The 27188-nt window shown below is 39.8% G+C and overlaps 1 protein-coding gene across 1 annotated transcript in view; it reads left to right on the top strand.

Moving 5' to 3' along the window:
* The window catches only part of ARHGAP23 (Rho GTPase activating protein 23), a 126006-nt gene that overhangs the window by 83363 nt on the left and 15455 nt on the right, over positions 1 to 27188 (top strand). The window contains 12 exon segments of the mRNA XM_042472676.1: positions 1 to 38; positions 1814 to 1951; positions 5368 to 5670; positions 7577 to 7638; positions 8936 to 9063; positions 10606 to 10721; positions 12845 to 13000; positions 14127 to 14205; positions 15180 to 15253; positions 18482 to 18571; positions 23937 to 24062; positions 25598 to 25639. The exon segment at positions 1 to 38 is cut by the window's left edge and continues 1 nt beyond it. Coding sequence (XP_042328610.1) covers positions 1 to 38; positions 1814 to 1951; positions 5368 to 5670; positions 7577 to 7638; positions 8936 to 9063; positions 10606 to 10721; positions 12845 to 13000; positions 14127 to 14205; positions 15180 to 15253; positions 18482 to 18571; positions 23937 to 24062; positions 25598 to 25639 — 1352 coding nt within the window.

The raw sequence follows: 27188 nt of genomic DNA, 5'->3' as shown, positions 1-27188 counted from the left end.
CAAGTCTCCGTATGTTACGGAGCTTCTTCACTGATGGGGTAAGCTCCATGATCTTCCCTTTCTGCAGCTAAATATGGATCTGCAGATTTGGCCTTGCCCTTTCACATATCCCAGATGTTTGTTGTTTATCTAGACCAAGGGTACCACTCTGAATTTAGATGGAGTGCAACTTCCATCAGCCTTAGCCAGAATATCCAGTGGTAAGGAATGCTGGGAGTTGCAGTTGGACTGTAGCAGGTGAGCTACAGAATTTCCACCTCATTAAAGAGAGAGTACTCATTTTAAGAATTTCCAATGAAACAGCAACAAAGCACCACCTTTCAAGTTCTTCAGGTGCAGTTTAAGAAGTATAGGAAATGAGTGTGGAGATCCTTGCCTGTGTGGAATTTGTGGTGGAGCTTATAAGAGACATATACACCTACCATTAAATAATTGCCAATTGTTCTTATGTTATCAGGTGAGGACTGGCATGCAGTTCTATACCCAAGACATAAATCTGCATGTGTGAACTAATAATAGGTGGTGGTTTACATTTGAACAAGCGATGTTCAGATGGCATTGCCAGAGCAGCTCATGATTGCTATTACTCATCTATATTCCCCTTCATTCTCCTTTTCCTCTTCTTCATCCTCCTCTATTCTCTAGGATTATATTTCTAGTCAGAACAAATGTATCTTTACTTCCTTTCTCATGTCTGAAGTATGTGTTTTTCTGCCTGGTGCTCCAGAAGAATCTTGTCTTTCCTAATATTCTGCTTGAACAGTGTTTCCTCACCTGCATCCTCCCAGACAATAGCTTGCCCTCACTGGAGCAAAAGTAACTTGGACTCAAGTTACTGAGCTCTATTTCAGGTACAAAAATCCTGTCTATGTTCTACTAATTCACATTGAGGCAGACAGGAAGTTTCAGTTCTCTAGAGTCATGTTTTGTTTCAGAACTCATACAGAACTAGAGTTAGAAGGAGCAACAATATTTTACAATGTTACTGGAATAATTGTACACACTGTCCCTGTGTTTTCAGCCACTTGCATGTACAACTTCGTATTAAAAAAAGAGAGACAAAAAACAGCTGGAACAAAAATTGCCCTAACACATTTATTGCATTTCTGTTGGATTGGTTACAGTTTTGGGTTTTTTTTTTTTTTTTTTTGCAAATAGGGGATACTAGGACTGAGAGCTCCTTCTGGCCCTGACTGCGTATTATGGAGTACTCTTGATTCTACACTCAGAAACACTCCTGTGGACATGGGGCATTTTTTAATACCTCACAAAACACTGGAATTGTTATTGGTGTCAGAATACTCCAGATTAAGCCACTCAAGGGAAATTTCTTTTAATTTGACCAGATGAGGGTTAAAATCAAATATGCAGTGCAAAGGGGCTGTTGGCCAATTAATTCCACATGGCATCCGGTCATAGAAGCACAGTGAGAGAAGGCAAATGCTTAGAATCCAAAAACATTGTTGGAGAGAGTTCCTATAATACTCCATTTCAATTAACTTAATCAGATGTTGCCATGAAGTGGCTGTAAATCTTCTGGCATTTGCATATTTTTGGACTACAGTGCCCAAAGCTAACAAGGTTACTGGTACATTCTGGAAACTAGTCCAAAAGGTAAATTTTTCAGGCTCTGCATATGCCCCTGTTCTGGAGGTCCTTCTATTCTCAGCCCAGCTGGTGCAACCATTTTTTCCTCTGTTTATTCATAATCTTCTTTCTTTCTTTCTCTTTCTTGACTCTATACTTGAGCAGCAGTTAACTTGTTCACTGAAGATACCTATCGAACCATCCTTGTTTTCCCCTTTCCCTGCAGTCTTTGGATAGCCTGGGTACCTCTGAAGACACCCGATCAAAACGACATTCAACATCTGAGCTGTCAGATGTCACTTTCAGTGATGTGAGGAAAGAGGGCTGGCTCCACTACAAACAAATTCTCACCAAGAAAGGCAAAGTATGCGTGTAACCTCTTGCAAGGCTATTTCTAAGATGGAGTAGAGTTTTGTTGTGTCTGTCTGTGTTGGTGTATGCAGTGGGGTCAGGGATGTAGCTAGGATTTTAGGAAGAGGGGGGTCCAGACTAAGTGCCACCATTATAATGGGGCTTGAGTGCGGCGGCGCAGCAGCACACACCATTCATTTTTCTAATGGGAGGGGGGGTGTCCGGACCCCCAGATCCCCCCCCCCGGCTACATCCCTGGTGGGGTGAAGGGAAATAATTTCACATGTACATTCTTGGCATCTGAACTGGTACTGACTAACTAATGACAAATATGGGGGTCACAGAAACTGAAAGCTTAATGAAAACATCGAAAATGATATGTTCTGTGAGTTGAGTCAAGATTAAGTTAGTGCCACTTGCTTCCTTTAAAAATCAGTGGGACAAGTCAATAGTCATGTCTTAATGGGAACTAGGGATGTAAAGAATCGTCACAGATTTTCTCATATTTAGTGAGAATGGGTGTCTCAACACATAGACACATCGAGACATTTACTCAGCACATTGAAACATCCTGTTGAGAAAAATGGACAGTTGCTGCAGGATTATTTGTAACTTTTTGCAAAAAAATTATTCACACCAAAACCTTGGGGTTTTTGCAACTTTTTTTTTGGCATGGAAAACAATATTCTGCAATAAAATGTTTTTGTTCAAAAACCAACATTTTCATTATTATTTTGCAAAAAGTTCTGAAATGTGCAAAAATTCATAATTTCACACAGCAGGATGAACATTTTTGAAATTATGTGTTCTTGCATGAATGAAATTAGCAAAGATTTACCTTCCTAACTGGAGCATTATTGGTTTCATTGGGAAGTGCATGCTAAACTACGTGTTACATTAAGTCTAAACTCTTCTTTCCTAACCTAGTGTACGTGTGTAGATAGGGGAGGGCTTTCCATTTAGAAGAATGAAGAACTTGTGACCCTCAAGTTGACAGTGAACTACAAAGCACATCAACCCCTTGTCCTTCGACCATGATTATTTAGTTTGAAGAAGGTGGATATATAGAGACATGTTCTTACCTTCCTCATTTTATCAGAACTTGGTGGCATCCCATAAAATTTACTGGCAAAGACATTTGGTCAATTAACATAATCCATTTGGTTGACTTTTGATCAATTGATGCAAAGACATTTTGGCAAACATGTTTTTATCTCCTTTTCATAATTGCAGAACTTAATTTACCACTGGAGTTGGTTGGTAATAGATTCAAGTCATTCTATACCAGTACTTAGCAGGAGAGGGTTGTATAAAATAATTAGCTGACATCTTTAGTAAACTTAATGACTAGAATAATAATCTAAAATAGAACTTCCCTACCTGTTTGCTATTGGGCTAAGAAGATGCCACCATGCAAGCTTCATAGTGTTATAGTACTTCCCTTCTGCCACCAAACATACACAGTCTTTTCCCTGTTTGTTTGTTTGTTTCATTTGTATCCTGCCTTTCTCCTCTGAGGGACCCAAAGCAGCTCACACATAGAACCTTTACAATTATTATAAAATTTTAACAATTAAAACATCTATATATAAAATCAGAGAAATATATACAATAAAATATAATATAAAATCACATAAAATATAGTTAACTATATACTTGTTTCACAGCTGATAGGAAAAGACATGAAATGTCATTCTAAAGCAAGTCTTTACTGTTATTAGGGTATGTAGATAACAGCATCATAACACAACATTGTTCTTCCTGTATACTTACATAGTAATATATGAACAACCTCAGTGAATACGAAGGGTGAATATGGGTTGCTCAAACATGTAGCACTCCTCCTTACAAAGTGATTGTTCTGATGATCTGTAGGACTAAAAGGTATCCCCTTCAGAAGTGAAAAATAGCTGAGAAAAGGTAATTGCTGGAGACGTGAGTGGCTGGGGAAAGGGCTCAGCAATGCACATATCCCCTGCCCTCATGCCTAATGGATTTCAACAGCACATCTGCTTTTCTGTTCATTTGGTAAAATCTTAATTCTGCCACACCTGGTTTGACTCCTAATTCATATCTATCCCATGCTTCTTTTCAGTTTGAAAGTACAGGTGAGTGTCACTAAGAGTACTCAAAGGGAGTTCATTCCAGCCTATTAAAAAAAATGGAACTTCAATACTGTAATGAAGATTTGATTTTAAAAAAAAACAAATAAAAGAAGTTGGCTTCTGGAGTATATGTGGAATGGTGGACCTTTCTAGATACCACTCTTCAAAAGTTATGAAAATAAAGTTTTAAAACAGCTTTCTCTTCCAATAAAGAATGATAGCTTTGTGCCGATGTCCCTTCCTTTACAATCTTTGGAAAGGTAGCTCTATTGCAATTTTGGCAGTCTTTTACTTTTATGTAACATAGAGGCAGCTCTGCTGGCTGTAAAACAAAATCCAAAGATAGTACCCTAATATGGATTTTGGATTTTTCTTTTATGTGGAAGGATATTGGGAAGTCAGCCATACAATGAAACAAACACATAAAAATGTGCTTAGCCTGAATTATTATTTTTTCCAGGTTTCAAAATGTAGTTTTATAGATCAAGATTAAATCCAGCCAAGGTTTGAAATATCTCAGCACATTCTGAACTCTTCAAAATTCTTCTGTAGAGAAAGGGGGGGGGGGCAAAACTTAATGCAAAAAACCACAATGTTTTCCAGTATTGTTGTTAGTGGAAATTCTGTTACAGTTTTAATCTGAATATAGTGTTAAACCTTTTAAAGATGCTCAATACAATATTACCCCCGTATCTGTGGGTGATACATTTCTGGATTTATCATCAAAATGCAAGACCAGGGATAATAGCAAACCCTATTGAAATAAATGACTTCCAGCTGAAGCTGACCATAGATTTGCGGTTGAGAACCTAGAGATTCCAATAGAAAAGAGCTCTCTAGGCAATTCTATGCCCTCCAGCTTTAATCTGTGGTCAACTTTCTCTGGATATGTACCATAGAATCATGTTGGTGGACCTAGAAAATGCTTAGAGAGAACTTTTTTTTGAGACATGGGCAAGTGAAACTGTGGGCTCTAGTCCTGCAGATATGGGATCATACTGTATCTTTGTTTTCAAAATGTTCCATATTTAACTTGTGACATCTATGGGCATGGCCTTGAGAGCTACTGCCTGTCATGGGAAGCTGTCCAAGTTCACATAACCTGAGATAATTCAAATTTGAATTGCGTTTTGAGACTGATGTTCATCCATGAAGGTAGATGTGTTGCCTATTAGAATTTGCACTAGTTGCCTAGATGAGCAAATCCTACTGGCTCCCTCACTTGTTCTCTTTTTGCTTTGTCTTCACCTCCCCTGTCTTTCTGTGTCCTTTATTGCTTTACACACCCAATTCATGCCCTCCCTATTCCCCATCCCCTCTGCAGAAAGTTGGCGGAGGCATCAGGCAGTGGAAGCGGGTCTTTGCCGTTCTGCGTGCACACTTGCTATATTTGTGCAAGGACCGGCGGGAAGCCGTGGCCATAGCCCTGCCCCAAGGTGAGGAGGAGCAGCCACCAATCAGCATCCGAGCGTGCCTGGTAGACATCTCCTACAGTGACACCAAGAGGAAGCACGTCTTTCGGCTGACGACCGCTGACTTCTGTGAATGTCTCTTTCAGGCCGAGGACCGGGATGACATGCTGGCCTGGATTAAAGTCATCAGGGAGAGTAGCAAAGCCGAGGGCGAGGTGAGAATTGGCAGTGGCTGGATCTTGGGGCCACTGGCTCTTCACATAAACCTCTGTTACAGAGCTTGGGACAGCTGTCCTTTTGGACTGCCACCACCCAGAGTCTCCCAGCTAGCATGGATGGATTCTTGGAGTTCTAGCCCCCAAACTGAACTTTTCCCAACTCTGCTCTGTTAGCAGCATGCTCTTTGCTTTTACTATCAAGGGGCTTAGAATAGACCCACTGCAAATTCCCAATGAGCCTTCCTTTAGTGGGCTTTGCTGTGTTAGCAGCCAAAGGTATCCCATGGTTAGCTAGGATTTGTAGCTACTTTTGTGGTGCTGCAGCAGCTGAATGGAAATATGGCCTCCACCCATTGGAAGGGTTTCAAAGGGGCACAATATTTAGAGAATGACGTGGAAGGCCTATGTATGTGCAGTCAAATGTTTCTGTCAAGTTACACTGGCAGCAGCTTCAGTTGAGGAAGAGGCAAGACACCATTCTGTTTGAAAAGCAGCTTGTTTCAAAGAAGCCTTGATTGTGCTAGCAGTTCTTCCGTAGCTAGCCAAACAGCATGAATGTGGTGTCAGAGTAGGGGTGGCAAACTTTTAACCCTCCAGATTTTTTTGTTTTGTTTTGTTTTGTGGGGTTTTTTGTTTGTTTGTTTTTTGCATACAGTTCCCTTCAGCCCCACCCAACATGGCCAAAGGGATTGTGGAAGTTGCAGTCTAAAATATTTCAGAGGATTAAAGGTTTTCTACCGCTGTCCTGGACGTACATGTATCTGGGTTTTCTAACCTGCTTCTGTGGTTCCTGAGAAGCTCTAAAAAATAGTTACTGAAAGCTATGGAGTTGGGAAACTTTGCAAAAAAGTCACTTGGAGGGCTGATTAGATGATCTGGCAGAGAGGAGAAAATTCAGTTTTGTCTTGGAATTTGGCATGGACAGTGCTGGATTATACTCGTTGTCCATTGGTTTAATGAATAAAGTAAAATACTCCTCTGCTTGAGTTGTTTCTTTCCAAACTGGTGTGTGACTGATTTTTTGATGAAGCAGTTTTTCATCCTGTACTTGGGCCTCTTGGTATTAGGAGGTACCGGGGTGTGTTTGTTGAACCTAGCTGGCTTTTTTTTGGCTCCCTTTAGCTGGAGGTAATGTGAGAGAATAAACTATTCTAGAGGGAGAAAATGAGTTTTTTATTTCATGAGTTCCCTTACTTAGATCATAGTGCTCTTGTGAAAAGGTTTTCTTGCGTTAGGAATTAGAATCTTTTGTGGAAACTCCAATTGGCTTCCAGTGCCCTCTATTGATCAAATGGTGAAACTCAGTTACTGTTTTGTGTGGGTGTGTGCATGCCTTCAAGTCACCTATTGATTTATGGTTGATCCCATATATTTCATAAGATTTTCTTAGGTAAGAAAATATTCAGAGGTGATTTTGCCAGTTCCTTTCTCTGAAAGATAGCCTTTAGGTATATAGGTATTTGTTGGCAGTCTCCCATCTAATTACTAACTTGGGCTGATCCTGCTTTAGTTTCTAAGATCAGACAAGATCTGGTGCCTTTAGGGTATTTTAAAGTGAATCTCCCCCTGCAAATAGTATGAGAAGAGAACATGTTTCTCTCTTTGTTCTGTGCAGAACATATTTCTCCATTTGATTTCAGTTGGAATGTATAAACTGGCCTGTTAGCCTGTAACATGGGGGGGGGGGACCAAAGTGGGTGGTTGCAACTGTCCAGGCGTTTTTACCAGACACAGTTAAGAGGAATAGGAGACAGCTTGTTCAGGGGTGGTTGGATTACACTTCAGGGAAAAATAAGGTAGCCAGTAGAAGAGAGAGAAACTTGTTGAATTTTGGTGGCTTTGAGCTGTCAGTTAAACTTTTCTTTATCTCCTCACCTCTTTTATTTATTTTTATTTTCTTTAGGACCCTGGGTTTGCAAGCCAAGCACTAATCAATAAGAAGCTAAATGATTACAGAAAAGTAAGGTAAATGTCGTAATATACATCATTTCATTATCTGGAGTTCTCTATCCATCTAGAGCAGGGATGGACAACAGTAGTTCAAGAAGCCAGTTTTCTGGGGTCATGCAGACTGCTGCAAGTGGAGAAAATGAAGCAAAACTGAGAATGGTCCACTTCTGGTTTCAAAAAATGAGAATTGATTTTATTTATAAAAAAGTAGTGCAGCAGAAGGCATGCAGACTATTTAATAGGTGAATTGCTGTCCTTCAGAAGAGATGGTTCTTAGCTTTTTTTGCCCAAATAAGTTGGTGGGAGGGATTGGGCTTTAGATACTTCATGCAGCCATAGAGAGATAGTTTGCCTATTCCTGGTCTACAGTCAGGTATAGCTGTCTTTGTAGTGATGAACCTATATCTTGGCTATACCGTTTCAGTCCTGTCAGCTCCCATCTGCAGTCTGAAATTCTGCAGCTCAAATAAATCAAACGGAATTTATGCTGCCTCCAATATTTCTGGTTTGGAAATGAACTGGAAGAAAAGACAGTAATTTGGAACATGGATTCGGGAACATCTTGTGTGTTTATGTTTCCAGAGGAAAGCAGTTCTCAGTCAGGTCAATCTGATCCTCAAATGAAGTTCTATAAACCGAGATCCTTGGCTGAGATGCTGCCTAGGGAAGCTCCCACTGGCATGTTAGATGAGGACCTAATTTTGTTTGGGGGTGTAAATAATAATTTCTTACCCATCTCTCTCCGGCATAAGCCTCCTGCTCTTACATACAGATTTTCTTTTGGTCCCACCATTCCTGGTCTACAGGAACAGAGTTGGCCCCATTGGTCTGCTGTCCACCTTAGCTACACCTCACTCTTGTTAAATCCACTTGTACCCTAGTGACTTTTCTATTGTGTTACATAGAGCTCCTACTATTGCTGGCCACCTATCAGATGATTCTACTCAGTGATTATAGTCCTTAAATAGGATCATAAACAGTGCCATGAATCACTCCTAGGAGGCATTAGAATGGTAGTTACAAATAGCGCAAATCTGTACTAAAAATTCCAGATTGTTATCTAGGGCAGAACCATGCAGTGTGTTAACAGAGTACTAGTTTTGATTTAATGGTAGACATGACTGAGTAGTGGATTACATGGATCAGTTATCCTAGAATATGTTGCACTTCTTAATCATTGTCCACCAAACCAAAAAGACTTGAAAATTATCTCTGGCATTGGTTGGTGGCAAAGACTCGGTGTATTGGACTGGAGAAGGTAGCAGTTAAATCAGATCTCTAACTTGGTACATTCATTGTTCTTCCCTTGCAGCTCCTTTGGGACCAAACCAGACTCTTCCCCAAAAGGTTCTCGTGCCCCAGGGTTGAAGTCAGAATTGCAGAAACAAATAGGAACAGGCCCACCCCGCTCCCCACGGCAGGATGCAATTACAATAAGAGGTAAGGAGGTCTTGGGTGAGTCACTCTGTGTATGTATCTATATGTGTGTATATGCACCTTCACTACTCCTCTTGATGTATGGTGACTTCATGAATTTCGTAGCGTTTTCTCAAGCAAGAAATACTATAAGTGGTTTTGCCAGTTACTTCCTCTGAATTATAGCCTGCATCACCTGATATTCATTGGCAGTCCAAGTACTAACCAGAGCTGACCCTGCTTAGCTTCCACTGTCAGGCACAATCTGGTGCGTTTAGGATATTTAGGCCCTATACTTACATCTCTGTATCTGACAGTTTGAATTGGAGATTGTGAGAGAACCCCTGTCCATCTTAAATAAACATATAAAACAACCTTTACCAATCAGGCACGATATCTGATGTATTCCCCAATCAGACCATGACTGTAATTGTAGTCCCAACACTTCTGGAGTAGGAGGCTGATTTAGATGGAAGTTGCACATAGGTAAGCATTATCGAAAATTTAAACTGCCAGATATCAGGATTCAATTCTTCCTAATTCTTCTGCTGTCTGTCTTTGAGGTCCTCCTGCCTAATCTCAAGACACAGAAGAGTTATTTATTTATTTGATGTGATTGCTTAATTTGCACCTCACTTTTCTATGTTAACATACCCTTAAATCATAGTAAAGCCTGTGTCACCCCATTTGTGAAGTGCCCTGCTCGAAGAGGCTTACCTGGAATCAACATTATTGCTTCCTTGTTGAAAATCTTTTTATCTCACCAAGCATTTTTTAAAAATAGTGCTTATAGTCATTTGCACTTTGTCCCTGTGCTGGTAGTTTTACTGTGAGCCACAGACTGTGAGCCATTACTGATGCAGCATGGGAGTAAAGTGTTCAAAATGGCCAGATTTAGGTTATAGACTTGGAGCTGTAGTTCAGTATGTTTGGCGAGTTTTAGCTTGGAGAAGGCTGTGTTACGAAAAGTGTTCTTGATCTAAAAGCCTGCGTGTATGAGAGTGCAGTTCTTTCCCTTTAGAATTATTCATGATCACCCTGCAAACACTTATTTTTGTTTTCTCAAGTGGCCCTTGAAAATATGCTTTTTAAGGAAGTTTCATATTTTATCCACAGCTTGGTTTTTAAATTGTTTTCCATTTTCACACCCTGTTTTGAAATTGGTTTTGAACTTTCCCCCCTGTTTGTTGTTATGCTCCTTATGATGAGGCTTGTCATAGGACAGGTTACAAATGTAATAAATAAATGAAATACGTGAATCAAGACCCATTTCCTCTTCCTTACTCTTGTACTCCATGATCTCATCTCTAATCAGTTCCATGGCTGTTCTTTCCCCTGTCATCCACATGCCATGTTGGGACTGTTTGCTCTCTACTCCAAACAGCCTCCTTCTTGTGCAAGCTAACCACAAAGTGTCCTTTTCCTGCTGAACCTATTTCCATAAACCTGCATTAGACAGAGCCTTGAGTGATAATTTTTTACCTGATTCAACCTGCAGTATTTTATCTGCTTTTCCTTCTTAGCCACTGACCTGCTCTCTCTCTCTTTTTTAAAATTCCCACACAGATGACGTTCATCAGAAGGCTCCTTGGGGTATCAACATAATGAAGAAGAACAAGAAGTCTGCTCCAAGGGCTTTTGGGGTGAGGCTAGAAGACTGCCAGCAAGCCCCTGACAACAAGGTAGACCTTGAATAAAATTCTCCACTTCTGGAAAACTAGTACACTACCTAGTTCTGTGGTACACAGGACAATCTGCCTGATATCTTGCTTTTTCCAAAGACCATTGCCTGTCCTTTGAACTTGCCACTTAGCCTAGTCACAGCCTGGAAAATAGTTGTAGGCAAGCATTCTCTGAAAATGCCAGACACAGATGCTGGAGAAACGTCAGGAAGAAACTCTTCTAGAACATGGCCACATAGCCCCAAAACCCCACAAAAAACTATGAATGCCGGCCATGAAAGCCTTCGACTCCACATTGATACTTTCTTCTTCATTTCTTAAAACTAACTAAACAGTCTTTCAGAAACCTGGAATGCCAGAAGCTGCTGGCCTGCAGTATAAACATGCTTTCATGCCCTCTACCTCATTGTCACCCCAGTATCTCCAACAGAGCACAAAATAACAACGGAAGGCACAGCATAAGTCAAGACCTTAACTATGTACTTTTATTGAGGCTACATGCCTGGGAACCATATGTGCAACTTTTAAAGTTACATTTATTCCACAGAATAACACATATTTGGGAAGCTGTGTTGGCCATGCAGCAAATTAGAACAAAATTCAAAATCCATGAAAGAATACCTTTATTGGCCAGTGAAAATACACAAATTATATCCTGCAGGCTTTCAAAACTTCACTCGCTTCTTCATAGGCATAGATGTTAATGATGCAAGAATGATGCAGGAGAATAAAAGTGATGATGTTAGTTAAAGTCACAAGGCTACATTTTGTCTCAGATGTTATTTCTGTTGCCAGTTAAAATGGTCTAGAGCAGCGGTTCTCAACCTGTGGGTTGTGACCCCTTTGGGGATTGAATGATCCTTTCACAGGCGTCGCGTAAGGCCATCAGAAAACAGTAACAAAATTACAGTTATGAAGTAGCAACAAAAATAATTTTATGGTTGGGGGTCACCACAACATGAGGAATTGTATTAAAGGTTGCAACATTAGGAAGGTTGAGAACCACTGGTTTAGAGGGATATCAGTGCAGGCAGAATCCACTCCCTTTCATGGCTAGGTAGGGAATGAAGACAAAGGGTAATAAAATTAATACAATTTCAACTCCATTAGCAGAAAAAAATGTTACTTCCCTTGTGATTCAGGCTGCCCCTGTCCTGTGCAAAGCTAACTGCATCTTCCTTAGGCAGAGAATACTGAATTTCTCAAGAAGTTCCAGCATTGTTACATCTGGAAAAACCTTTAGGTGCTGTATTGATAAAACTTACCAACTGTAGTCTAAATGAAAGAGTTTTACCTTTGTTAGAGATATTTTGTTGACCAATAAAGGTATCACTTTTTATGAATTTTGGATCCCTCATGATGTTACATGATGTTATAATATGGTGTATTTATATCTTAGTTATTAGAGAAAGCAATTAATTTAATTAACTAGTTGTTTGCAGATAGTTAGTTCAACATCTGGCACATGAGTATGTGGAAATGGAGAGTACCAAGGAAGGAATGGTAGCTTATTAATATGTGGCAAAACTTAATCTTCCAAGATGTGGTCCTCAGAAGACCTGTGAAGGAATTGGATTCCACTTCTATAGCATACATATTTGTTTAGGAAAGACAGGATATGCTACTTAAAAGGCCAATTTCACTTAATGGTGGAATGTTATTGTTTATATGTATATTTGGATAGTCACTCCTGTATCTCATGCCCTCTTAAATGACAGAATCCATGTTGCTGGCATACTGATTTTACTGATGGCAGATCTAAAATAAACTTCGGAGTGCAATGACTGTGCACAAAATTAATGTGCCATAAATTAATATTTATAGTGGGATATGAGCTTGTTGTTCATTAAAATCATTAAAATTTAGTGCCTGGCCAGATAAATGGGCAGAGGGGGAGGCACAGCATTTCATTTGCTTCAGTAGTTCACATTTCCTTCCTACACAGAAATGTGTTTTGGTTTGTTTTTTAAACACAGAGATTTTTTAACTACTTTTGGAAAGCAGAGCTTGGCAAAGTTACAACCACAGTGATTGTAATCTGAAAAAGTAACTTTGCCAAGCTCTGTTTTTTAATGTGTCAGTTCCTTTTGGCAAAATCACTGCTACAATTTTGCCTCTTGCAGAAGGTCCCCCTGATTGTGGAAGCTTGTTGCAAGGTGGTAGAAGACAAAGGCTTGGAATACATGGGCATCTACCGGGTTCCTGGAAACAATGCTGTGGTGTCCAGTTTGCAGGATCAGCTCAACAAAGGGGCTGCTGAAATCAACCTGCAAGATGAGGTAGGACGGCTTGCTGTGAAATATGCCCCTTCTCACCTTCTTTACCTTCAGTAGTATTGAAAAAAATATTATTAAATAGCACCAAACTCTAGTTGCGACTTGGCCCTACTTCATGCATTAGGTATGAATACATTGTGGATATAGCTCATAGCTTGGAAACATTGACTTTTTTTTGTATTAAAGTTTCTAGAATCTCTCAGCCAGCATGGCCACCAAACAGGCTACCTGGGGGGACTCTGAGAGTTATAGTCACTAAAAAGTAATGTTTCCAAGGTTGGATATAGTTAATCTAAATACAGTATGATAGCTATAATTTCAGGAGAATATACCCACTTCACAACAAATTCAGTTTCAGTGTATGAATGTCAGACTCTCTTGGCCTGCAGAAGCAAGAAAAAATATTACAACATAGCAGTTGAGACACTGAGATCTGGTTCAGACTGTGATTTTTGTAAGTAATAATGTGTTAATTATTAGTTGCCTTTGGTCAAGCATTAGGTCTTTCACCCTTATGTCCTTAGAGTATAGCAAGAGGATATTGACGCAGTCCTACAGTTGTACAGCAAGATAAGAACTGCAGGGGTTTAGGGAGCCATTCTGCTCCCCCCTCCACTCAAGACCACAAAGGGCCACAAACCCTGGTGCACCCTGAAAATTCTTATTAATTTTTTACCCCAAGTCTCCCTTTGAGACATGGGGGAAAATTTTCCTGTTTTCCTTGCTGTGCTATTTTAGTCCTAGTTAAAAAAAACAAGAATTAATACTGTTTACTTTGGGGTAAAATAATGAGGGTAGTTAGGGCACCAAAAATAAACCATGGAGGCCACTACCATCCCCAACCAGATATAGTCCCATGAATCTAGAGGACACCAGGTTGATCTATAGTCTGTGAAAATCAGACTATATATTCCCTGTAGAGTTTAACTGTTAAAATGAGGGTGAGAAGATGAAGACAGAAGTGTCCATATCCTCATTTTGGAACATGCACAGAGAAGTAAAGAAGTTTATAGCACTATATAGGGTAGAGAGAATGGGAATAATCTCAGGGAGAGATCCAGAGTGCAGGTTTGCAACATTCCTACCTTGCAATTCCTTCTCTCTCTTTTTTTTACTCCCATATGCCCAGAGGTGGCAAGACTTAAACGTCATCAGCAGTCTCCTGAAGTCCTTCTTCCGGAAGCTTCCAGAACCCCTGTTTACAGATGGTGAGTACCTGTATCTTAACACTTTTTCCCCCCTTTCCCTTAGCAGCAGAGATATCAAAATGTCTCCTCCCAACAGACAATCAAATAGAAAAGACAAAATAGATGTGATGTGTCAAACATTATTCTTCCAATTCATTGGGTGAGATTCAAGCCTGTGCCTCTCCTTTTCTGGCACTGTTTGACAGGTGGCAAATCAAATGGATCATTCTAAGTAGTTCAGAAAACAGACACAGGGAAAACAGAGGGACAACTTAATGGCAAGTTGCTGCAGAGTTCTCAGGAAGGTTGTTCAAGTTGCCTTCACTATTGTAGGTATCTAGGTTTCCACTCCTTTATTGTCTTAGAGACCTGAAATGTGTACCCTGTTTTATCAGAAACAGTGAAGAATTGTAGGGCCTTAACTGTATCTTTGACTGAAGCTACACCATTAATAGATCCCAGATATCCTGAGTAGAAGTGATTCTTCCCACTTTTCCAGGACTGAAAATAGATGAATAGGGATCACCCCTTAAAGAACATTCTAAGGATTTCTCCATCTCTAAAATCTTTGGGCCTGAACAGACAGGCCAAAATAAAGCTGCTTCGAGTCACTTTGGAGGTATGCTGTTTAAATGATGCATTTAAGAGGCCGGAAGCCATGCCAAAGCCACGCTCCAATCCTAAGGACAAGAGTGTGGCTTTGGCGCAGCTTCTGGCTTTTTAAGATGTGTTTGTCATTTAAACAGCATATCTCCAAAGTGATCCACAGCAGCTTTATTTGGCCTGTCTGTTCAGGCCCTTTGTTAAAGTTTTTTAAGTTCCAGATTTGCAGAAATGTGATACTGCAGATGCTCCCCCTTCCTCTTTGCATCATAGTTTTATACCTGTCCTGCTCCCCAAGTAAAATTGTCATTGTACATCCCCAAAAATAACTTATTTCTCTGTGGTCAGACAGTGCTATCCATCATCCTTTTCTTTTCCTTTCCTTTTCAAAGATAAATACAATGACTTTATTGAAGCCAACCGGATTGAAGATGCCAGCGAAAGGATGAAGACCTTGCGCAAACTGGTATGTAATTTTGGAAGGGGAAATGTACCCCTCAGTTCCTGCTTTTTCCTTCACAAGGTAACAGAAATACACACATCTCTTCTTTTGCCCTATGTGACTAGACTTGAGAAGAAGGATGGAAGGGGATGTGTGGCAAATCCAGTTTTAGTCCAGGCTTCCATAAACGTTTTTAATATTCACACACTTCAAGCTAGATGATGGTTGAGGTGCAACTACTTTAAAATCCCAATCTACTTAATGTATCAGTGTCCAGCCAATTTATAAAAATAGTCATGTCTTTAACACATTAAATAGAGTACAAATCAACACCCAGCAATAATAGCAGAGCCTATAAAATGGGACAACTCAACAGACATGATTGTTAATATTAGTGAAACAGTATGAAAGCAACAGACATGCCTCATAAAGAACACCAGTTTACCAACTGACAGAAAGCAGAATGTAATATGTAACATTTTTTCCAAACAAACTTTATTACTTTAAGTTGGATTTTAAACAATAAAACACAAATGTAAACAGTGAAACCTCTTTCCTCTTAAACACTGTTACTTTATTTTATGTTGTTATAAAACAGACTGCAGCAGAATTGGAATATATCTACAAACTGCAGTCCATCAACAGTGGGTTGAACAGAGACAATGGTTTCCTTGCTCATCACATACATTATAACACTAGCTAACCCCCAGCCTCAGGGGGGCTCACTTAGCCAATTCTTTACGTCTTCTATTGGTTCTCACACTATATCCCAATATTCATTCATATTGTTATCTACTCACCTTGAATTTAGGCATCATCCTTCCTCCTGCCTCAATGACCATTGTTAAATCTGAATTTGTCACCTCATCTCCCCACCCACAAAGTTTTTCATTCCCACACACAGAATGCTTACATAGGTCTGTGCCCGGACTTTCCACTCTATCCCATGTATCTGAGGTAGTAGACTCAAGTCTATAAAAACTCATGCTATCAACTTATCTGTTTCACTTAATCTCAAAGATGCAACAAGATCGATCACTTAGTGTACTGCTTTCATCAAGATATACATGAAGCAATTATCCACACTGTGTTAAAATAGCCTCTAAAACAGGGATTGGCAATCTTCAACCAGAGAGCAAAATTCATTCAAACTGTTTGCCACCAGTTTTGACACCGCTCTGCAATTTTGAAAAAAAAAATGTGCAGAAATTCACATTTATTTTCACATTCTCTACAACTTTCTTTACATTTATGGCCAGCTGCTCTTCAGTTTCGATCAAGATTCTTTTCTAACTCAGCCTGGTATTCCTTTGGCTAGAATACTCTTCCAATTAATTAATCAGCTTCCTCTAATATATGATTGAGTCAAGAATTGGAACATGATAACTTGTGTTCAGATCTATGTTCTAGCCCACTCTAAAGGATGGGTATGTTCTTATCAGTATGTTACTTTAGTAGGATCAAACTGGATTGGTCTACTCAAATATGTACTCTCTCCCATCCACATCCACCCACCTATGTTTCCACCATATACGCACTTGTCTATCTACACATACTGCCAAAGAGTGTAGAATAAAAAGAGACATGGGGAGAAGGGGGAAGTTTAAAACAAAGGCAGAGAGAAGTCTATGCAGCCTTGAATAAAGCGCCAAGAAACACTTACGGTACATTTCTCATATTAAATAGGGATAAGTAAAGACGTGTGTATTGTTCAAATAGAGGGAGAGGGTGCTGGCAATGGGAGAAGATGGAACCTATAGTTGTACTAAGCAAAGTAGGAAAAATGTGGGGGGAGACAAATCCAGTGTAACACCAGAGTCCACCCAGTAAACCAAAAGAGAGTGTGCAGATTAATGGACCACTTGAGGTGTGTGGCCTTTTGTTTCATCTCAGACATTTGGAATGTGGGCACACCAAGTGTGCCTGATTTCATCTGCTTTCCATACTGTTGTTATATATCTTATATAAGCATAAAAATGAAGTGTTAAGGAAATACATGTTTCAATGTTATTTTGTTGGTAAAAGCTGCTGTAAGAATTCAAAAAACTATGCAGGCAGTCTTTAATATCCCTACAGAGTATATGAGGATTTAAATTGGCTTTCTCCAGAATTTTTCTAGGCTAGAACATAGGAAGCTGCTTTATAATGAGTCATACTATTGGTCCACCTAGCCCAGTATTGTCAAATCTGCCAGCTGGGGCAAGATTGTTTTTTAACTCTTCCTGGTTTTCCCTTGGTGGGTATACCTTTCAAATTAATAAACAGGGCCTACACTGCTTAGCTTTCAAAATCAGACAAGATTGGATGTGTTCAGAGTAGCATGGCTGCTTGGTATTAATGTCTGAGTCCATTCAATTAAGGGCCAGCTTCCTATTAATAACATGTTCCTGCTTCAGGGCAGCTTCTGTGTAAGTTGCGTCCCTTTTTGGATGGGGTGCATGAAGACTATTTTCTTGCTCTTGTATTCCATCCCCAAAGTTCTCCTCACTCCCAGCAGCTGTCAAGCCCTAGAAGGGGCTGCTGTTTCTTCTTAGTTGGAAAGAAGGGACAGGGAGGCAATTCAGACCATGAAAATACAGCTGCTCTTGGCTACCAGGGGAAGAAAAAGAAAAGTGCACATCTTCATTCCCACCCCATCCGAAGCTGAGTCCAGCTGCTACTTAATGTACAGGGGGATGTTGACAAACTAATGGTGAAATTTGCAAACATAAACCCTATGACTCATTATACTGTAAATTAAAGGACGTTCAGATGTTGCCAGGTAAGAGCTGCTTCTTTCCATCATTATGGGGATGGAGATATTAATTCACATAGTTAGAACATGTAGCAGCAATATGGGGAAAAAGATAATTCCCTTAGAGTAGGGATGCAGAACCTGGAGGTTTTATTGATCTGCTTCTCAAGGGTCTTGTGAGAATAATTGTAAATGGATGTTGCCCTACTGTCTTTAAAGCAGGTAAAACTATATCTTTGGGGGAGTAAATAGAAGTTAGCATAGGAGTTTGTAAGCTTTTGAGTTTTGTATAGCTGTTGTTACTCTGAGGAAGAGTAGTGGATTTCAGAAGCATACATATTCCTGGATGGTTTTACTGTACCTATTGTGAAACATTTTATCTGCCAATAAATTATGGAAAGAGCTTAAGAAAAACTAGAACATAGGGAGCAGGGTAAGATTGAAAGATTAATCATATGTTGCATGAAAGGCTGAAAATTTAATTAATTCTTGCTGTTTTTCTTCTCCTTCTACTGCAGATCCGGGATTTACCAGGCCATTATTATGAGACCCTGAAATTTCTTGTGGGACATCTAAAAACAATTGCAGATCATTCTGAGAAGAACAAGGTAACGTTTGCTGATACCTCCCACTCATAATTTACAAAATATTTTTTTCATCACAGGAAAAGAAGAGCGTTGAACCTTGAGTTTAAATATGGAATCCCATTTTCAAATACTCCAAAGGTTGTATCTCATCTACTACATGTATTACAGCAGGCTTGCCCAACTTGGTGCCCCCAAACAGATTTGAGTACAACTTCTGTCATCCTCAGATGGAGATTATGGTGTTTATAGTCCCACCCAGCTAAGGAGCTGCAGATTGGAAAAGCTTGCAGTGGCTTAATGTCTCTCTAAAAGAACCATGGGAAATAGTACTAGGGAACTAGTTACCAGGCCAATCCTATACTCTACCAGTACTCAAGCTTTTGGTCCTCACCCCCTTATATCTACATGCAGATGTCACCCTCCCCTCATTCGATGTAAAATAAAATACAGTGTTTAATATTTTCTTTATTTAGCGTGTATATTTTTATTTACACTTTTTTATATTTTAACTCACACTTTCATATTTTATAAGGAAATAACATTGTTCAGATTGGAACAGTTTTATATAAGTAATTTCAGTATTAAAATCAACATTTGTGTAAATTTTACACATAAAAAAGTTTGGGAAGAGAAGGAGGCGGGATTGGTGTCTCCAAGTCTCGCTCCCTCCTTGAGCAACTCTTCCCTTCCAGGGGTCCCATTCCATCATTTGAGAACCACTGTTATACACACTCACCCAGAGGTAAGCCCCATTGAATATAGTGCACCCGCATTATACATGGCTTCCAGCATACACTGGAAACTGTGCCGGAAAAAACGCTAACACGCCCTGGAAGAAATAATGGGGCCTGTGCCGCGTGCCCCATGCAGTGCCGCGGGCATGAGCACCATTACTTCTAATGGGACTTGAGCATACATGTTTTTTCCCTTACATGGGGTGGGGGGGCAGAATGGATTCCCTGCATAAGGGAAGGGCCGACTGTACAATGTGACGTGTTGTGCAGATATGTATAGGATTGTGTAGTTAATTACTCCATAAAACTATGGTTCTTAGGGTATCACTCAACAAAATGCCAGCACAATCCCTCTTGTAGCCATCTAACTGGTACTCTCTTCACTACAGACTGGGCCAGGAATTGCTTTTGTTGTGGTGACAATAGTGTGTCACTGGACCCTGTGAATGAGATTATTGCCTGCCTTGTGTTTCATCAGTTCACTGACTGTTGCAACTTTCATCCTAGGACATTTGCACCATAAGAATAATAATTCACACTGGGTGAAGTAATGACAAAGTCATTTTATAAAGTAAATATAGGCCCCATATAGACAGGCCAAAATAAAGCTGTTTCGGGCCACTTTGGAGATATGCTGTTTAAATGATGCATGCGTCCTAAGAGTCCAGAAGCTGCCTCAAAGCTGCGCTACAGTCCTTAGGACTGGATCGTAGCTTTGGCATGGCTTCTGTACTCTTAAGACGCATGCATCATTTAAATAGCATACCTCCAAAGTGGCCCGAAGCAGCTTTATTTTGGCCTGTCTGTATGGGGCCATAGTTTAACAAAAAGATGCATTCATGATCAATTGACTTCACATATCATAAGTTCCCATAGGGCAGGGGTGGAAAAATGAGGCCTTCCAGATGTTGGACTACATCTCCCAGGATTTCTCACTTGTGCTGGCTAAACCTGGTGGGATTTTTAGTCAAACATCAGGGAAAGGGACACATTTTTCTTCTGCCCACTAAACTTGAGGCAGATAGCAGAGCCATGACATCAGAAATTAAATCCAAGTAGATACAGTTCTCTTTGCCTATTCTCTCGTTTTACCTTGAGACACGGATATCTAATTTTCTGGAAACTATACAGTTGCTATGGAGATATTTTTTTTACCTACCATTGGAGTCCTAATAATCAAGAATATATTTTGCTAATCAGCAACATATGATAAAGAAGGAGAAAATGTTCTTGTGCCTGCATATGCTAGCTATTTTTTTAAAAAAATATTTTTTCTTCCAACTGTTTCTGATTTTCAGTGAAAACACACACAAAAAGTCACCTCTAGAAGTAGAGTGCCACTTGAGAGGTGAAGTATACTAGCACACATAGTTAAACCTATAAGCTCAATTTAAAAATATAGGGAACAGGCCAAGTAGATAAAGAGTAACAGGCGAAGGTGAAAAAAAGTACCAGTGAATACAGATTGAAGGTAATACATTTCTATTATCTAACAAGTCAGCATAGCACAAATCAACACAGTCTTTCAGCTCCAGTTTTAAATGCATTGATTCCTCTTTGTTTAGATAATTAGTTCATAATATGGATTTGTTTGTTTTTCTTAGTTTGATGGTAAAATTTGAAATCCTGATGTAAATGCAATTCTGAAATATCTAGCCAACATGTGATGATGGAGCAGTGAATGATGATGGTGGGGAATGACAGAAAACCTTCCTTGAAGATGTAGCTTTTAAAAGACTGGATGTAGAATAGGCAAGGGATCAGCTAGTGGAAAAGTAGCCTCATTCCTGAAAAGAGAGAGCTCTTATCCAACACACTGTTTGTTCAGATTTAGTCAGAAATAAGAATACTTCTTTTGCAAACAGGTGGGAGTTGATGGGAGAGTTTTAAGTGGGAGTGAGTTGGGATACAGTAGTAGTAATAATAATGTTTATTTATAACATTGTCAGACATGTATAATCAAAAACAAATCAAAACAACACTATAAAATGCTAAAATAACACTATAAAATGATAAAATACTAAAATAATATACTATTATACTAAAAACAAAATCCTCATCAGTTGCTACCCCTCTCCTTCAGTGGTGGCCCTACATCACCTGGTACAGGAAGGGGTCTTCCAGGGGTGGAGTTCCCAGGTTGGGGCTTCTGGGGGTGGTGCACTCCTTCCCCCCATGCCGCCCACCTTTCTCTATGCCACCCTGGAAAAGGATGGGACAGTGCATGGGGGGTGGGCCTGACCGAATGTCACCCTTCTTCTGGGGTGTCACCCAGTGCAGGCCACACCACCGCACCCTCATAGTGATGCCGCTGGCACACTCAGCAACTTAATTGAAGAGGAAGGTCTTCAACCCTTTACAAAAGTGGGTAAGGCCCTCCTCCAGCCAGAGGTGTATAGGAAGACTGTTCCACATATGTGGAGCCAGGTCCTCAAAGGCTCACAGCCTTGGTAGAGTGGTACGTATTGGTGGAAACAGCAGTAATGTTTTGTCTGTAGATCTTAAATTCCTAGATGGTGTACCATGCTAGCCAAACTGCCAGATATTTAGGGAGGTTAAACTGCAGGGCCTTAAATACCAGGAGCAAAAGCTTGTAATGCCCTTGCCCAAAATGGTAGTCATTGGAGGTATCTGTGAAGGAAAGAGATATGTGAGCATCTAGGGAGATTTAAAACCACATGTAGTCCACGCTTATCTTCGGTTTCATTTTTGTGGTTTCAGTTACTTATGGTCAGCCATAGTTTGAAAATATAACATAGTCCTCTGCCCATCCGTGGTTTTGCTTGCGGCAGTTTCAGTAATGTGGTCATGGACATGGTCAATCACAGTCCAAAAACATTACAATTATATAGTACTGTCTGTGGTTTCAGGTATACACTAGGCATCTTGGAACATATCTTCCACAGATAAGGGAGGACTGCTGTAGTTGAAGGCAGGTCACAGTGCAAAAGGTAGTTGGATCTGCCTTTCTTTTCCATAAATTTGAGAACATTGTCCTCCTAAAAGTACACATGGAATAGGAGCAACCAGAGTAAATCACTATCACAGAGTCCATGCCTGTATTATACTCCATTCCATTGACCAAAACCTACTGCTGCCGCTTGGTAGAGGGGTATCAATGCTATCACGGTTACTGCAGAACCAAACCCAGCTGCCCTGAGACCATCCACACTAGGGAATTATAGCACTATTATTCCATGTTAAGAGCCTTGATTCTATCCTATAGAATCACATGATTGGCAGTTCAGGGAGGGACATTTAGAATTAACAGCCAGAGCACTCCAATGCTCACTAAACTATGAACCCCAGGATTGCCTAGAACTATGCCAATTAAAGTAGAATACTGCATAAATATAACTGTGTAGTGTGAATTGGCCTGGGGAAGTCTTTTTATTCCTTTCCTCAGAGTTCTGTTCAGCTTCCCTTAAAGGGACAGCAACAACAATCAATGAAAGCCAAAGGTTAGTGGAAAAGGCAGGTGAAACTACTTTTCACTTCTGCAACTTGATTTCAGCTATCCCAAGCCCTTCCTGTTTAACATTCTCATAACTAGCTCACTCAGAGCAGCAGCAGACCAATGCTGAGCAGATTTGGAAAAAGTTCACCATTACAGCCTTCCCAGCCCATCATCACTGCTGAACCACACAGCTGATCCTGACCCACACAACACAAAAGTGTTCTGCAAAGCATTCTCCCTGTTCTCTCAACAACTGTTCCTTGTGGTGTCCTGACCTTCCTTTATATGAAATCAAAAGGAAGCATCATAAGCACAAATAAACATCCACATCTATGGCAGCTTATCCCAAATAGTGAGCAATGAGTCCAGTGCAGTATTCCAGGGTAGAAAATGGCCACAAGTTTACTGCTTCTCTGAGAAGTGGTGTTTGTGTGCCTCACTGCGGGATGAAACATTTCCCTGGTCAGATCACAGGCCACCCCTATCCATATGACAGATTTTTCCATTCAGGTTGAGGTGACAAACCCATATAATAGTGCCATGGATTTATCTTTAGACCCTGGTCTTCCTGAGAGTTTGGTTCAGTCTGAACAATTCTGTCTCTAGTCCCATATAAAACAGTTGGTGAGATTGAAGAGAGTAGACATCTACTTCCATTTGCTTATAGAAAGATGTGAAGTCCCATGTATGGTAAAACTGCTGTGATAATAGTAGAACATAAGCCTTGTTTGGGCACTCTAAACCCCATATTTGATGAGGGTGATCTGGGGTGAGTTTTGACTTCCCCCATCCTTGTATATCCTTGATAGTGACTATAGCTAGGGAGACTGTTCGATTTGCTGTAGGTTCTCTGCAAAGCCAGTTTGATGTGGTTGAGGCTCTGATTGCACCAATTGAACTGTTGATAATCCAATTATGGCTCTTTCTATGATTAGGAGCCCTCTCTTTTCAGTCTTCAAAATCAAGGAGAACTTAAGAAGCCTCCCAAAATATGGATGACACAGAGCTAGCACTCTGTACCCCACCCTGTTGGATGCAGTTCTAGTTACATGAGGGAAATAATGCCTTAATGTGTATTTATCTCAGTCCAAAGTTAAGGTGTTGGCAGGAGACAGTGTGTAGTTGTTCACACACGCTTGCTGACAAATGTTGTGTTTATTTTTAAAAAAACAACTCACAAAACCTTGCTTTGCAGATGGAGCCCCGGAATCTTGCTCTGGTGTTTGGTCCCACCCTTGTCAGAACATCAGAGGACAACATGACCGACATGGTAACACATATGCCTGATCGCTACAAGATTGTGGAGACCCTCATACAACATGTAAGTGGCCAAGGAGCTGCTTGAGAGGGAGTGGAAATTTGGAGGGCAGCTGTAAAGGTTGATCCTTCATGCTAAGAACATGGGTGATCTAATAAGTTTATCTTCTAAGCCCCTTGTCTTTATATCTTTACCAAGTAAGAAGATGGGGTGGCCACTAGCATACCTTCCAGAAATCCAAATTTGACAGCTATAGTCCTTATTAATCCACTGTCATCACACACAACTGTTTCCAAAATATCCCAATTTCTCCTTCCACTTTCACCTTTTGTCATCATTTTACAAAAGTTGTAAACTGTGTTCAAGTAAAAAAAAAAAATGCATTCAGTTAATTTAGCAGTGTGGAGAGGAGAGGAAAAGAGTGAAGTCTTGCCCTTTTCAGCAGGTTCAGGCAAACACAAACTTCAGCTTGTGTATTTTTCCTCATTAATAACTTTTGCCACTTTCACCACACTCTGATGTTGCTTGGCCGAACATGTCCCAGTTTTCTTCTGTGAAATGTTGGAGGATATTGCACTATATTTTTGATTAGTTTTTATATTCTATCATTTCCAACACCAGTTGAATACCTTTTTACTTTCCCAGGCTTTTTAGTCTCTCAGTTTCTTTTAAAAATGTGCTTGTTAGATCCTTGTGTTGCTTGTGTCCTCTGCTGTTCGTTTTTCTGTGACTGTTTATTCATTTTGAATATTATGCCAATGTTTTATTCTGGAGTTTAATCATTTTATCTCTGTTCTGTGACTTTTATACTGTTGACCAGTATAAAAATGCAGTGACTAAAATAAGAGATAAATATATAAATATATTAGTTGTTTTTATTTTGTTATTATTTACTTGCAAAGAAATACACACAGATATCAAAATCAATCTCATGATAAATGAAAAATACATTATTGCATGTTTCAGGGTGTTTTGTTGTTGTTTTTGTTGTTTAACTATTGTTCCCACTGCTGGGGAGAGAGAATCTAGCATTTCTCAATGTAGCATATCAGTTCAACTGTATAAAATATTACGTGCAATACAGGGAATATCTCCCTGTTTTAATTAAATGGGCAACAATGTATGCTGTTAAACACTTCTTGTTCCAATATTTAGTTGTTCAGCAGCTAAACAATTTCAAACTCTTTCTCTTCTCCCTCCACTTTTTCTCCTTATATTCCTCTGCCTAATAAGACCATAATGCCCCTAAGGGAGTAAATAGTAATGAGATATTTAATAGAGCTTTGATCATTTCTGTAATATATTTCTAACATGCTTCAGAAGGTTGCCATGCCCTGTAAGCTTTCTGATTAACTCATCTCTGACAGAGACAGAGAGAAACAGGGAACAGTACTTCCCTTAAAGATGACAAGAAGGGAATTAACTCTGAAAATCAAAATTTAGCTGCTACTGTTGAAGAAACTGCTGTAATTTCCTCATTACATGCTATACTGGTCTTCATCCTTGGATTAAGAAATAGTTAGATAGCTAGTTAGTTTAAGCATTAGAAGCACCTTGACTCTGGTTTTGATTGTTCTCCTTCTTTATTTCTTCCATAGTCAGACTGGTTTTTCAGTGACAAGGAAGACAAAGGTGAGAAGGTGAGTAACTGAGAAGAAGGGAATGTACACTTTGTTGTGGCTGCTGGTTCCTCAAGCTTCAGGGAAACATGGTGCTGGGACAATTTATCCTGGGCATCACGTGTAGGTGGTGTTTCTCCTGGCACTTAGTGGTATTTGATTAGGGCACACTTATGGGCAGAGTGTGACTGCAGAACAGAGGACGGTTGTGGGTGTAAATTCCCTAAGATAGGTAGAGCTTTCTTGACAAAGGTTTTGACTCATGAGGTCTGCATGTGTGTTCTCCCTCACATGTTTACATGTTCACTGTTTAGTTTATTTAGTTTTTCCCAACTTTTGTCAAACAAGTTTTTGAAATAATATATGAATCTTATATGAAATATAAGATATATAACTATATGAAATAATATATGAATCTTTGATATCTGAATGAGCATGCAACAGGACAGGAAAGCTGTGCGGGCCAGGTACCAATTTCCATTCACCATTGCCCCATGCAGCTCATGCACCATCAGCACCTCAAAATACCTCACTTCTTCTGTAGAGTCCTTCTCAAAATGTCAACTAGAAGAAATGTTGCATCATTTCCTGTTTCCATTGTGAGAGGGATTCTGAAGGAAGCAGGTATGGATGGGGTGGGGTGTGTGCATTTGTGCATTTTTGCTTGTTTGAGGGCAGGGTTGGGGGGAAAACAGGGTGTTTTTTTTTAAAAGAAAAAAAGTTAAAACAAAAACAGTTTGGGTAATTTCAAATGGATTTTTTGTTTATTTAAACCTAGTTAGGTTTTGGTTTGTTTGTTTGTTATTTTGCATTAATGTGTAAGACTGCACCAACATAGGACTAAATCGGAAAATAAAGTAGTCAAATGCAGTTCAGATTTTATGGCCATTAATTTAAATAATAATAGTTCTATTAAAAGTGCTTTTAATGCAAGTTGTTTGGCTGAACTTACATTAATTGAAGGATTTGTTTCTGAATGGCATTTCTTGCACTATAAAATAAAGTCTTTAAAAAGAAGCAACTGACACTGGATATTTGTCTAACAGTGAACAACTTCCAGTAAACTGTTAAATTAAAATGTTTAAATTCAAACAGTTATATTCCAGTCAAACAGTTGAAATCATAGCTAGACTATATATATATAGATGTTATATATACAGTGGGCCTTTGTAATCCGCTGGGGTTTTGTTCCAAGAACCCCTGTGGATAACAAGTCCCATTAAATATAATGGCATAGCAAAATGGTGTCCCTTATATAAAATGGCAAAATCAAGGTTAGGGGTCCTGGAGCAGATCAAGCCAGAGATCTCCCTGGAAGCCAAGATGACAAACTGAGACTGTTGTACTTCAGGCACATCATGAGAAGGGAGGACTCACTGGAAAAAAATAATGATGCTAGGAAAGTTGGAGGGAAGTAGAAAGAAAGGAAGGCCACATGCTAGATGGTTTGACTCTGTTAAGGAGGACACAGATATGAATTTACAGGACCTAAGCAGAGCAAGGGAGTCTTGCAGATGTCTCATCCGCAGGTTCACCTTGGGTCGAGATTGACTCGAGGGCTGTTAACAAC

This window comes from Sceloporus undulatus, chromosome 6, assembly GCF_019175285.1.
Source record: "Sceloporus undulatus isolate JIND9_A2432 ecotype Alabama chromosome 6, SceUnd_v1.1, whole genome shotgun sequence".
Lineage (NCBI taxonomy): Eukaryota > Metazoa > Chordata > Lepidosauria > Squamata > Phrynosomatidae > Sceloporus > Sceloporus undulatus.
The sequence above is the reverse complement of the archived record's forward strand: the minus strand, read 5'-3'. Positions and strand labels throughout refer to the sequence as shown.